The sequence below is a fragment of the Lepidochelys kempii genome, chromosome 1 (assembly GCF_965140265.1).
Source record: "Lepidochelys kempii isolate rLepKem1 chromosome 1, rLepKem1.hap2, whole genome shotgun sequence".
NCBI classification, from domain to species: domain Eukaryota; kingdom Metazoa; phylum Chordata; order Testudines; family Cheloniidae; genus Lepidochelys; species Lepidochelys kempii.
This window is the reverse complement of record NC_133256.1, coordinates 320,009,053-320,023,437: the sequence shown is the minus strand read 5'-3', so window position 1 is coordinate 320,023,437 and position 14,385 is coordinate 320,009,053. Positions and strand designations below refer to the sequence as shown.

Genomic DNA, 14,385 nt, shown 5'->3' with positions numbered 1-14,385 from the left:
GTTCGTTTTAAGAACACTTTCACAGCAGATTTGACAAAATGCAAAGAAGGAACTAACGTGAGATTTCTAAGGGGAGATACAGCACTCGACCCAAGGTTTAAGAATCTGAAGTGCCTTCCAAAATCTGAAAGGGACAAGATGTGGAGAATGCTTTCAGGTGTCTTAAAAGAGCAATGCTCCGATGCAGAAACTACAGAACCCAAACCACGAAGAAAGAAAATCAAGCTTCTGCTGGCGCCATCTGACTCAGATGATGAACATGCATCGGTCCACTCTGCTTTGGATCGTTATCGTGCAGAACCCATCATCAGCATTGACGCAGGTCTTCGGGAATGGTGGTTGAAGCATGAAGGGACATATGAATCTTTAGCACATCTGGCACGTAAATATCTTGCAATGCTGGCTACAACAGTGCCATGTGAATGCCTGTTCTCACTTTCAGGTGACACTGTAAACAAGTCGTGGGCAGCATTATCTCCTGCAAATTGTAACCAAACATGTTTGTGTGAGCGATTAGCTGAAGTAGGACTTGTAGGCTCTAAAGTCTTACATTGTTTTATTTTTGAATACAGTTATTTTTTGCACATAATTCTACATTTGTAAGTTCAACTTTCATTATAAAGAGATTGCACTACAGTACTTGTATGAGGTGAATTGAAAAATACTGTTTCTTTTATCATTTTTACAGAGCAAATATTTTTAATAAAAAATAAATATAAAGTGAGCACTATACACTTTGTATTCTGTGTTGCAATTGAAATCAATATATTTGAAAATGTAGAAAACATCCCAAAATATTTAAATAAATGGTATTCTATTGTTTAACAGTGTGATTAATCCCGATTAAATTTTTAATCGCGCGATTAATCACCCTTATATTTTTAATTGCTTGACAGCCCTAATTTCTAGTAGAAATGCTGATAAACCTGTCACCATAGCAGTATTATATAATTATATAATATATTATATATTCTAGTATTATAAAATAGCAAGTGGGTTCATAGCATATTAAAACCTATGTCCATACCTATTGTATCATTTTCCAACACCTCCTGAAAGATTTATGGAGGAAATAAAGTAAGCAAAACAACAGGAGACTAAACAAAGAAAGAAAGAAGAATGAAGATAAGCAAATAAATAAGAAGAAGAATAAAGAGAAAACCTACCTTATTTTCCTACTTATGAAAAGGCTTAAATTAAAAGGATTTGTACAGTTAAAGTTCTACTGATATAAAAGGCATATAGCTTCTCATTATTCTGTAAATATTAACCAGGACATTGAAGTTGTAGGGTCAAGTTTTTACACTTCTTCAATTTCTAACCTGTTTGAGAAAGTTTACTCACCTAAAGTCATTTCACCAGAGTCTTGCTACCATGAACAGATTATAATTCATCCTGCAGATGCATACACTCGAACAGCAGACAGTATCAAATCTCTTTGGTTATAATTTAATGTCAGATGATATTGTATCTTCCCTTTTTTACATTCTCTCTCTCTCTCTCACACACACACACACACAAGTAGAGACATTTCTTATTGTAAAATTGAACCATGCAAATTCAGTATTGTCATAAATATAAAGGGAAGGGTAACCACTTTTTTGTATACAGTGCTATAAAATCCCTCCTGGCCAGAGGCAATATCCTTTCACCTGTAAAGGGTTAAGAAGCTAAGGTAACCTCGCTGGCACCTGACCCAAAATGGCCAATGAGGGGACAAGGTTCTTTCAAATCTGGAGTGGGGGGAAAAGGCTTTTGTCGGTCTGTTTGTGCGATACCTTTGCCGGGAACAGATGAAGGATGCAAGCCTTCCAACTTCCAAAGTTGGAAAGTAATCTAGCTAGAAAATGTGTTAGATTTTCTTTTGTTTTTTTGGCTTGTGAAATTCTCTGTGCTGGAGGGAATGTGTATTCCTGTTTCTGTGTCTTTTTGTAACTTAAGGTTTTGCCTAGAGGGATTCTCTATGTTTTGAATCTGATTACCCTGTAAAGTATTTACCATCCTGATTTTACAGAGGTGATTCTTTTACTTTTTCTTTAAATAAAATTCTTCTTTTAAGAACCTGATTGATTTTTCATTGTTCTTAAGATCCAACGGTTTGGGTCTGTGTTCACCTGTACCAATTGCTGAGGATATTATTATCAAGCCTTCCCCAGGAAAGGAGGTGTCGGGCTTGGGGAGATATTTGCGGGGAAGACGTCTCCAAAGTGGTCTCTTTCCCTGTTCTTTGTTTAAATCGCTTGGTGGTGGCAGCATACCAGGTTTTTAACCTAAGCTGGTTCCCAAGGCAAGAAAGAAATCTATGCCTTGGGGAAGTTTTTAACCTAAGCTGGTAAGAATAAGCTTAGGAGGTCTTTCATGCAGGTCCCCACATCTTTACCCTAGAGTTCAGAGTTGTGAAGGAACCTTGACAAGTATCATAAGAAATAAAAACTAATTTCATCTGTTAGTCTTTAAGGTGCCACCAGACTCCTTGTTGTTTTTGTGGATACAGACTAAAACGGCTAACCCCTGATACTTAATTTAATCTGTATAGTCTGTCAAAACGTGCAGCCATTTTTGTAAATACAAACACCTTCAAGTTACTTGATTTGTAGTGATTCTCTACAATTTCTAAAGTTAGAATGTTGGATACAGTTTTGAGCCTTTGTCTTCGGTGAATAATTTAAATAGAATTATGGGCTAATTGACAGATTCCCCTGCCAGATGCCTTTACAGAAAAAAATTAAATGGACCAGAAAAATGACTGGTGGAAGCATGTTTCACAAACTGGTTTTCAAACTCATAGCGTCCTCATTCTAAAATATATTCTTCAACAGTTTATCACCAAAGAGTTTTTCATTAAAACAAATAATGTAAATAAAATAAACAAGGAGAGCAGCACAAATTAAAACTCTAAATGTGGATGGGAAAAGTGAATTACACTAATTAGTCTGGCTGCCTTACTTACACGTAGACCTTAATGGTTCTTGCTTTATCTTTATCTGTGAGAAAAATCAGAACAATAATCAAAGTTTATCTCAGTCACTACTAATTCCTCATCTTTGCTCTGTTTTAATTATAAACTGCTAAAATGAGTAGCTTTTAAATAGCCTTGTCAGGTACTGTGTTAAATATTGGTTAGCAGATGCTATGTATCTCCTCTGACTGAAAGGCATAAAAACATACTTCTCTTAGGCTAGTTCACATTCAGGCTACAATGAACACTCCCCTGGCATGTTTGGCATTAAAAGAAAATGTCATTTTCTTGAGGAGGTATTTTTCAGGTTATGCTTTTTATTTTTAACAAGTCGTAAGGTTTATTTTTACCCAGATCTGTTTTGAAGCTCTGTTAAGCAATATGTCTGAGTAAGATCAACCTCATCTTAAGTAAATTACTGAAGTGATGTGTCTTGGTGATTGCTAATTACCTTACTTGGATTTATAATGCATATCCCCCGATCAGGACCAATCTTACTTTCTTGAGCAGTTACAGGGCCTGATCCTTTTCCTATCTGTGTTAATGGCAAAATTCCCCTTTATTTCAATGAGAATAGGATTGGTCCCTCAACAAGTGACTTTGCCATGGATTTACGTATTCAGCACTGATGAAAATCATGAATTGAGTTTGGAAGTAATCATAGAAGCATTTAAGCAGAGTTGTTGTTTTTTAAGAGGAACCCTCTATCTTATTTAAGCACTGTGTTAAATTTAGTACCATGTTCAAATGAAAGATGAACTTTCATGATGTAATTTTGCATATGGCATTTTTCATGTGGTCTGGTGGATTGTGTTCTCCAGGAACTCCTGGGTTCTGAATCCAGCTTTCCAACAGACACATTCTGTGGCCTTGGAAGACAAGTCACTGTCTTTGGTTGTTTCCACATATGTAAAAAAACCACAATGTGGTTTGTCAATTTATCTGACAGGTGTGATGAGACAACCAGTAAGTTAATATATCTGCAGTAAGCTAATATCTACAGTGCTTTGAAAAAGATAAATATAGCATATAATAAATATTATGGAATATTATTTATTTAGTGGTAGTAGTTTTATTCCTTTTAATCATTGTGCAGTCAGTAAGGATTTATAAAAATATTCATCAAGATGATTTCAAGCGCTAAAAAAAAGAAAGTTAGTTTGTCACCATTTTATGATTTTCAAAATACAGTATAATTGTCACATCTATTTAAGGGAGAGTATTACACCTTGATGCTTTGTATTTGCAATAAGTGTTTTCTGTCTGAAATTTGTAACAATTTTTATCACTTGAAGAATATGAATGCATATTTAAAGAGGCTCTAATTTTTAAATCTGTTTGAAAAACATTATATTCTAAAATTATTTTTTCAGCATGTTTGTAACTTTCATAAAAATGAAAGCTATTTATCTGTATTACTATGTCCTTTTAAAAACACAGTCTTTTATGAATATTAAATGAAACTAAGTAATATATTAACAACAACAACAAAAGCCCACATTTAGGGCTGCTGACATATACAGGACTTCTCCTGCCGCTGATTTTAGGAACTTCTAAATGTTAACGCTAATCTCCACTTTCATTTTTAAAAAATTACCTTTCTTGTCCTTGTGCTGATAGCATTGCAAATGGAACTGATCATTGAGGAAGAAAGTTTGTCAAGATGGCTTTTCCTACAGGATTCATATTTATTCACAGTGCCCACTCCAGGTATAGTGGGTTGCTCCTTGGGACCTATGAAAACAGTTCACTCAGTTTTTAGGGAGACTTGCCCATATCAGCATAGGTGACTCCTTTCACGGCAGCAAATCTAGCCCTCTCTGGCTAGAAGGGTGGCAGCTCAGAAGCAGCCTGGCATAGTGAACTAAGTATATGACTGAGAAAAAGATTCCTCCTGCTAATTTTGGCTCTGAAACTGACTTCCAGTGTGGTCTTAGTCAAGTAATTTAACATATTTGCATTAGTTTCTTTATCTGTTGAATAGGATAGCAGACCCCTCTGAAGTAGTTAAGTGTTTGTTCTGACATTTAGTTAGTTTATGTTTTGTAAAGCACTACACAAATGTTAAAGTTCACAAAAGGAAGCACAATCCTACAATGGTTTTGGAGCTAGTTGGCTCCAAGCTTTTTTGGACATGAGCTCCCCCTTGAAATAATATTTTCAGATTTTGTCAGTTGTGTCAGACCCCAGTACAGGCATCTGAGCTGTACTTTTTCTGTTCTGGGAGGGTATTGGTAGTCCCAGAGATCCGCTTTACTGTTTGTATAAGGTCAGTCCACTAAATTTGAGTGTGTTTCAAAGAATCATCTCTCTAAACTTTTGCAAAATCAACAGGCTGAGTCCACAATTTAGTGGTGTGAACCCTATGTAGAGAAGTCTTAGGTTTGTGGGTAAGTTATGAATAATAGTTTCATACAACCACCAAATAGGGTAGAATAGACTCTGACAATAATATATTTTGAATAAGATAGGAAATTGGTTAAATATAAAGTTTGATCTCATGTAATGACACATCACTTGACAATTGAGTGAACATTTCTAAAAACTTTCTGTATGATCTTCATTAAAAAAGCAAAAACAGAAGGCCATATCCTTAGATGGCATACATTAATTATGCCAGTTTATACCATAGGAGGATGTGGTCCAGCAAATGTAGAGATTGTTGATGACAAGGTTAAAACGGCTAATTTCTCAGAACTGCATATGACCATAATTTAATTTTGTGACTGTGACTAGTGTATTGTTCAAAATAAATTTGTTCAGATTAACCATCTCAATTTTTTTGTGAACTCTGTAGTTTTCTCTGTTTAAAAGAGATTCCTACTCTATAGTGCTAATCTGTTAATTACAGTTAGCAACACAGCTGTCAAACAAGCAGAAGGAAATTCAATGACAAAAATTTTGGCACTTTGGCAACTGTCTTAACACTTACATGACTGCACTTGCGAGAGCACATTTTAAAAGATATTCTGATGCTTTTTCTGTTGTACTGCTAATTATCAGCTATAGTTATGCTTGTCAGATTTATAATACTGCTTGTTTTACAACTTCCTTTTTCTATCTTACAAAACAAGATTCCTTAAAGCAAGCGATACCTTAAGCTACCGGGAAGCAGATGAAGCCATGTTAGATCCAGGTCCAGGCACCTGAACTGAGATCAGGGAGCCTGTCTCTCTTGGACTCTCGATGACATACACACACCCGCCACCCATGGGCCCATGCAGCCTGGAGGAGGGAGGAAGCTGCCTGATTGAAATGCAGAGGGGACAAGAGCTAGACCTGTGGTGGGATCAGGGAGAATATACTGGGATTAGAAGCTTGGGGGAGTGAATTGGAAACTGGGACTAGCTGGGCATGGAGACTGGGGTGAGAAGTGTAAGGAATGGAGACTGGGTCTGGCTGGGTGAGAAGACTAGGACTGGAACAAAGAGCCAAGGGTAGGGAAGAGACAGGACAGAGACAAGTTGGAGGGGATGGTGCAGAAATGGTCATGCTTAGCAGGAACATGTGGAAGAGTTTACATCCACTTAAGCAGAGGTCCCCAAACTGTGGGGCCCGAGGGCATAGAGGAACTTTTGGGGGGTTGCAGCTGGGGCCTGGGCCAGCCCCCATAGGGGGTAGGGAGGGAGCGCCACCCAGCTCTGCTCCCGCTTCCAGCTGTGGCCTGAGCCTCAGCCCCCTTACCCCTGTCCACATCTTTCCCGTCTCCACACCGTGGAACCGTGGCCCTGCTCCCAGCCCTGACTTGGGAGGGGGCAGACAGGGTAAGCGGTGGGGGCATAAGGTAAAAAAATTGGCCACAGCTGGACTAAAGCATGCTCCCCTCCAGAGCCTGGAATGGAACCCAAGTTCCCTGAATCTCACCATTCCTCTATTACCAAATATCAATGAAACCTACTGGCAAAGTGTCCCATCCCCCTTTAGTTCTGGTCCACAAAGAAGATTACAACCTACTACTACTATCAGTTACTCAATTCACTCAAGAGACAGAAGATTATGTGATGAATCTTAAGATTTGAACTCTGGTAATGACCCATATGGATATCAATATGTTGCCATGTGAAGGAATGTCTTTTCAGGTTCCTTTTTTAAAAACCTAGGAAATTATACAAAAAAAGCCCTTGTGTTAAATGAGCATCATTAAGGTTGCAAAGTCATGCACTCGGAAGTTAGGAAATGCCAGAATTAAGGTTTTCTGTGCCCTTGTGAGTATGTATTATGATAGCCTTTAATTATATGATTCTATATTATGTTTTCCACAGGGCACAGAATGGACAGTGCTCACTGAATGAACAGCTATTCAATATTTTGTTTTCTCCTTGTTGTTCAATGCCTTATGTACTGCACACTATTCAAACAGTGCTCTGAAGGCAGAATTTCTAATTTTCTCATGCTTTCAATGGCAGTTATTGCTATGGAAGCTGAATACTTCACAAATGTTAGTTAATTTATTACCCAGCACCCATGTGAGATAAGTGGGTATTATCCCCATTTTACAGACAAGGAGCGGAGGCATAGAGGGATTAAGGTAAAAATAATCCATTGATTTTGGGTACCCTATTTGAGACACCTAAGATCTGATTTTTCAGAGTACATAGTATATAAAAAGAAAGAGTACTTGTGGCACCTTAGAGACAAATTTATTTGGGCATGCGCTTTCGTGGGCTAAAACATGAAGTGGGTTTTAGCCCACGAAAGCTTATGCCCTCATAAATTTGTTAGTCTCGAAGGTGCCACGAGGACTCCTTGTTCTTTTTGCTGATACAGACTAACATGGCTACCACTCTGAAATAGTATCATATAGCACTCTTTTCTATTCAAAGCACAGCTTCCATTGACTTCAGTTGTTCCTGTGAGTGCTCAACACTTCTGCAAATGAGACCATAGGGTCTTAAATTAGGTGCCCAGAAAATGAGAGAGAGACTATTAGTGACTACCTATGAAAAGCTTGTTTAAGTAACTTAATGAGCATCACGTGTGAACTGTTTGACACAGGGAGGGATAGAATCTAGTTCTCCAGGTTAGTATTCAGCTTTCTTAAGGATGAGACCATCTTGTTTCTTTCTGCAATCTTCCGCCTCATTTGCTACCCACCTTCCAACGAGTGCAACAGATGAAGCCAGGGTCCTACAGACAACAGTTCCCTTAACTACACAGCCCTGATTCATTGTCTCTCAAGTGGTACAGGAATGTCCTAACTACTGACAGGAGATGAATTTGAAAGTTTGTAGCAAATACATAAACAAACACATAATTATATTTTTTAAAGGGAAGAGAAAGGTACAGATAAATTATTAATTATTACAATTGGAGAGGTGACCTACTGCCTGTCAGAGACTTCTTCATAATGTACCAGGGAAGGTGAAAGGCCCCTTAATAGTTGATCAGTCTTTATTATTGGGGGGAATTCCTTTCCAGCCCAGACATTCTGATTAGCCATGGCTCTGGCCATGTAAGCAAGGACAATTGTACAATGTCTTATACTGAAAGGTCATGCGAAGGTTAACAAGGATGTATTTTGGCTGACCAAAATCGATGTGTGAGGAACCATGCTCTTTCTGGTCACTGGGTGATAGAGCAGGAAGAAAACCGGTTCTCCCAGTGACCCCTTATCCCCCAAAAAGTGGAGTCAACTGCCAATCCTTGTAAACCATTGGGATTTAATCTTATCCATGATGGATTTCACATACTCCAACCACAGCTGTTCAGTTGGCCAACAGCACATTTGAAATGCCTTCTGATACCATGTGGCCACAGTAATACATAATTCCCATAGTGGTAGGAATCCATATTTTAGAAAAATATTTGTATATGTTTTAGTTATTATTTCAAAGTATTGTTGGAAGTGAAACCTATTTTAATCTGTTAAAAAATTGATAATGAATGATGAAGTAAACTGAACTAATGTGATCTTCCAAAAAATCCCCCGAGTTGTGGGTATTAAGTAGTCTTACAGATACTTCAGAATTGCATTGTTTTTGTCAGTGTATAAATAAGGGAGCAGTTAAAAAAAAATGCAAAAAGCCAGATTTTATCAGATTTAATTTTTCTATGCGTGCGTTACTTTATGTAAAGGCCAGCTGGATGGAATTTTAATCTCCAGCATTTCAGGTGGCTCAGTACTAGACAGTTCTATGCACCATCCATTTAGTGAACCTGGGTTACAAAATTAGCTTCTGAACCTGAATGTGCAGCATAGTCAGTAAGTTACGGTAATGGCAGTGCACTGCGTTTCACCTTGAAAATAGAGAAGTTATGGTAACATGAAATAAAATAAGTATTTATTTTATAACCTTCTAAGAAATGAGTATAGGATTGATATGCCAGAATGATCAGAGCTAGCATAATGATCGTTGAAGTGACCTGGGTAAGAATTGTTAGTAACTGTAACTAGATCCTTGATTCAAATCAAAAGACCCATGGAATGTACAATACTTGTTTTCCATCTTAGCTCTCTTAAAATTCCAGACAAGAGGTGAGTGGAAATTGGAAAGAATTCTCAGTACTTACATGATGCTGTATTCAGTTGCAATTTGCAACTGTGGAACCAGAAATTGTGATTAAAATAACTGGGGAAATAAATTAAATTGCTATTTATATTAAGCAAATTTACTGTAATTTGATAAAACTAGATGGGAGGAAGGATAGTCCCATAAAGGTAACAGATTGGGACTCTGGAGATTGGAGTTTAGTTTCTATTTCTGCCAGTGACTTTCAGTCTGACCTTGGGCATTAGATCCCAGTGCTTCAGTCCCCCATCTGTAAAATGTGGATAAGTATTCCTTTCCCCTCACTCTTTGGCTGCTTTGTTTATTTAGATTTGCTAGGTGTTTGTTGTTATGTGTTTGCCTAGCATGTTTAATGCACAAATGGAGGCCTAGACATTACCACAGTACAAATAATAATAATAGATTGTAAACTTTTCAGGGAAGAAACGATCTCTTACAATGTGTAGGGATAGCACTTAACACAATGGGGTCTCACTTGTTGGTTGGGCTTTCAGGGCACTACACAAATACAAATAAATAATAACAAGCTCACTATATTACAATTCTATTTTAACACCATTCATCTTCCTATTTCTTTTGTTTCTCCCCAGGAGTTGCTGATTTTTTTACAGAATTTGCCCACAATGCACTGGGGAAATGAAGATATGAGTGTTCTCCTAGCAGAAGCCTACAGACTGAAGTTTGCATTCGCAGATGCCCCCAATCATTACAAGAAATGAGTATAAAGAACCAGGAATTTTAAGACCAGCTTGTTCTGGGATATTATGGCTTTCTTTATTCTGGTTAGCACTTTCACATAATTACTAATCATTGCATTTAAATAAAGAATTTTGTGAGCATTTACAAAATGAGATTGGAATACCAAAGAGATGGACTGACCAGGATATTGAATATTATATTAACATAAAAGTGAACTTTCTTGCTCAACATATAAAAGCAACATAAGTTCAATTAAGTTTCAGAGTATTTCATTTTTCTTACTTTGATAATTTCTGGAATTATGTATGAATATGGAATGCATTTTACATTCATCTCTGCCTAGTGATTGTCATGTGTCCATGAGCCTTAAAATCTGTTATGGGAATGATTGTGAGCTTGTATAATTATTCCTATCTAAGCAATACTAGTCTCTGATACCTTTTCCTGCTTATATTTGTCTGTGATAGGAATGATTCCCCTTGGCAGAAAACAAGGACAAATCATGGGTATGAAGGTGAATTTGGAACAGTGGGGCTCACAAGTGTTTTTATTGTTTTTTTTTATTTTGAACCGGAGAGAACATTTAAATCTTATTTTGTGTTGATACAGAGAACCAAAATAGGAAAATTCTACAGTAATAACACAACATATGGAATCTGAATAGGTGGCACAATTTGCACATTTTCTAGAAGTCATTAAGGTTGTCCTGAAAGCTCTCTGAGGCCCTGTGCACCACTGTAACCACATGTTAAGGATTTAAGTGACGCTTAAGGATACATGTCAGTATTGGATGAAATTCTCCCATAAGCCTTATATTTTGGAATATTTCTAAAACACACTGAATAAATTAAGAAATATGCTTTTTCTGTCATGGTAAACAAATTCATAATTATTAAGTTTTTAAAAGACTTGAATGTTTGTCCGCATGAAAGTTCACTTGTAAGGATTTTATATTCAATGGCTTAATTTACAATGCAAAAATGTTTTAAATATCAGATATTGCCTTATGATCCATTTCTAACATGTTAGAAAAGGAAAAAATATTAATACTTGTGTACTTCACCTATTTGTTGACTGGCTTGCTTGATGGTTTGTTCTCTCATTGTGATGCAGGGGAAGAGCAAAGATTGCTCCTATCACCAAGCAGCCCAAATCCCCCTTTGCAACATTAGAAGAATAAAAAATCCCCCCAAAACTTTCTACAGTTAATGTTCCTTCATATAATCACAGGGTTCTGAATGAATTTTTACAGACCCTTAATTTACTATACTGTAAATGGAGTGTTTATTTTCAGGGAAACTTATAAAATAGGAGTTCTGCCTGAAGTTGAGAACTGCAAGGGGCACAATATATTAGGAACTCACAGTTGTTTTACTTTTAACACATTTCCAGAGTGAGTTACACAGTGTTAATGGCACAAGTGTAGACGTAGAAATGCACTTTGTAGTTAGGGGAATAAAGATCTTCAGGAGGACTTTGTCTTAAGATATAATAATAATGAATTATTTGCAATGTCTTACAAAATATTATCCCTAAGTTGGCTTGTTTCTTTTTCTTTTTGGGGGGGGGGGACGGTTTGACATTAGCTAAATTACCTGTTTTGTGGGCCATGGTTCTTGACAGTGTTTTGACTAATTTAATAGCAGAATCAAGATACATCAGAATCAAGGCATCAGCTTGTGCTATTATATGGGATTTGTCTTTTAAAATGGCATGAAGTTGCTGATGGAGAGGAAGGAACCAACTTAATTCATAAACTGATGTTTAGTATCTAGGGCATGATTCTGTTCCATTGAAGTCAAAGGGACTCAGTCGAAGCAGGATCAGGCTTCTTGGATTACTGTATTTGTGCTTAAACTACATAGTCTATGTGTCCATCTTAAATATTAGTGTAGTCTCAACGCTGGTGTTTATCTTTAATGGTCTAGTCACAGTGTGTCTAGAATTAACCTTAAGTTGACAAAGAATGTCATATTGTGCCTAACCGAATATCTACCAGTAACAGAATACACAAAGCCTGAAACTTTTATGTGACCATTTGTGGTAGTTTATATCTATAAAACATAAATAAAAATAATCCATTAATAGAGATTCAAATTATTGTAACTAATTCAAAAGAGAGAAAGCACACAGCAGTAAGCATATAATGTTTTGTGGGATTTGTATAGTGAACTTTTTTTATCAAGACGTTATTTAGGTAGTTATACAGAACATGAAAAGTCGACCCAAAGTTGTTTGCTGTGTTAGATGCTACTATGTAACATTTATAAAGCTTGGTATGTATTTTTAAAGTTTCCTTCACAAGATACACTGATGTTGATTGGTATGTCTTCCAAATTCAAGTGGTAAATATCACTTTCTTTAAAGGAAATGCTGTCATGCCCCCAAAAGGGGCCACATTTGCTGCTGTGCCCATGTCAGAATTGAAAGATTGTACTTAAGCACATTGCTTAATGTGGGTGTTGGGGAGTTTCCTAATGTACTGATTATATAGAGAGGATATTTTAGTACACAGGAGGCCAACCTATTTTTATGTAAAATCTCTCCCAATTTATAATACCATAAAACTTAACAGAAAAAACATTTCACTTTATAAAAGTAATTCTCCTTATGTTTTCATAAATAAGCATCTCAGGCAAAGTGTCGTTCCAGCCACACTGTTACCTAGAGAGAGGAAATAACTTTCTCTGTCATTTTTACATCCATAGGCCTATTTTTCAAAATCAAGAATCAGAATATTAAAATTGGTTTGTAATTTGTATTTTCTTATGGGTCAAAGATTTTAAACATATGGGAGGCATCTTGACACATCATTAGTGAGTCCAATCTGTAATTTAATAAAATTGATATGAAAACACTGAAGGCTGTGTTGTCTAAAATGCAATGTCTTATGGGATTTTTGTAATAAAAATGTACAATATAGAGAAACAGCTTTATGGCTTCAGTATTCACAAAGAAGTGTAAATAACAAATTAATCAACTCTGTAAATATAATACATGGGAGAACAGAAGATTCTCAGCTTGAACTCTTATGTACATCTCTAATACATTATAACAAATCATGTTACAATTTTCTTTGGCTTATTTTCATATGGAAAAACCCATGAATTTGTATTTAACTTCAGAACTATAAAATAAAATATAAGTATACAAAGTTCAGTTGTATTTTTTGACAAAGAGAGAGATCATAGTTTCAATAGACACTGCTTAAAAACTGTAAAATTAATAAAAGATAATACAATAAACACATATTTCTATAGTAATGTGTTATGTAGCATAGAAAGCACTTTTAAAATCAGAGATATTCGGAATTGTATCATTTTTATAGTAGTAATACACTTCCAATCCTGTATCACAAACCACTAAACTTAATGGGCCAAGTTCTGCTTTCATTTATATTTCTGTGACTCCCTGCCTTGAAGACTTTACAAGCTAATAAGACAAGCAACATACCACGGTATATCCCTGCATAATGAGCCACATGAAGGGAGGCACAGGGATGTTTCCACAAGAAGCAGATGAGGCAGGTATAGTTGGCAGAGCAGAGGTGGTGGAGGAGGGAAATGCAATAAAAAAACAAGAGCCAATCAGTGGGGAGTTGCAGAGTTGTGAAGGGCATTGTGAAAGTGAGGACAAGGAGCTTAAACTTAATGTGATGAAATAGCAAGAACCAGTGGAAGGATTGATTGGGGTGGGTGGGGGGGGAGGGGTGATTTGGTAAGAACAGTGAACTAGAAAGATGAACCTTTGGAGGATGATATGGGTATTAAGGTAGCCACAGTGCAGGTACAATAGTCACGATGGGGGAATGTCGTTGTCTAGACAGAAAGAAAAAGGATGGCACATAAAAATGCTTTGCAGACCCAGTTTTTCTTCAAGAGCAAGAGAGAGGGAAGTGCTACAGACAACCATTATGTTCCATATTTGAAGCACAGGAAGAACTGTGACCAAGTTGAAGGTCTCACATTCAGTGACCCTTATGCTTCTACATCAGGTACGCTCTTTTGAAAATCTCACCTGCTTAGTTTAAGTTGACCAAAAGGTGTCAGAGAGGCAGGATTGGGGAGAGAGATGAGAAAGAGAGGATGTAAAGTGAGCCGAGGATAGAGACAAGCCCAGTGAGTTATCTCAGGTAACAATGCCATGGAGAGCGAGAAAGTGGAGCCTCCAAATGAGAAGATGAACAGCAGGAGGTGAAGATAAGGTCTGGAAAACCAA

At 36.8% G+C, this 14,385-nt stretch overlaps 1 protein-coding gene across 3 annotated transcripts in view; it reads left to right on the top strand.

Annotated features, from left to right (window-relative positions):
• Nucleotides 1-12,264, top strand: part of TBC1D22A (TBC1 domain family member 22A) — a 440,402-nt gene extending 428,138 nt beyond the window's left edge. For all 3 annotated transcript variants that reach the window (XM_073328376.1, XM_073328375.1, XM_073328374.1), the window contains one exon: nucleotides 10,059-12,264. In XM_073328376.1, the coding sequence (XP_073184477.1) occupies nucleotides 10,059-10,187 (129 nt within the window). In that variant the 3' untranslated portion in view covers nucleotides 10,188-12,264. The remainder of the gene's footprint in view (nucleotides 1-10,058) is intronic.
• The last annotated feature ends 2,121 nt before the right edge of the window (nucleotides 12,265-14,385 follow it).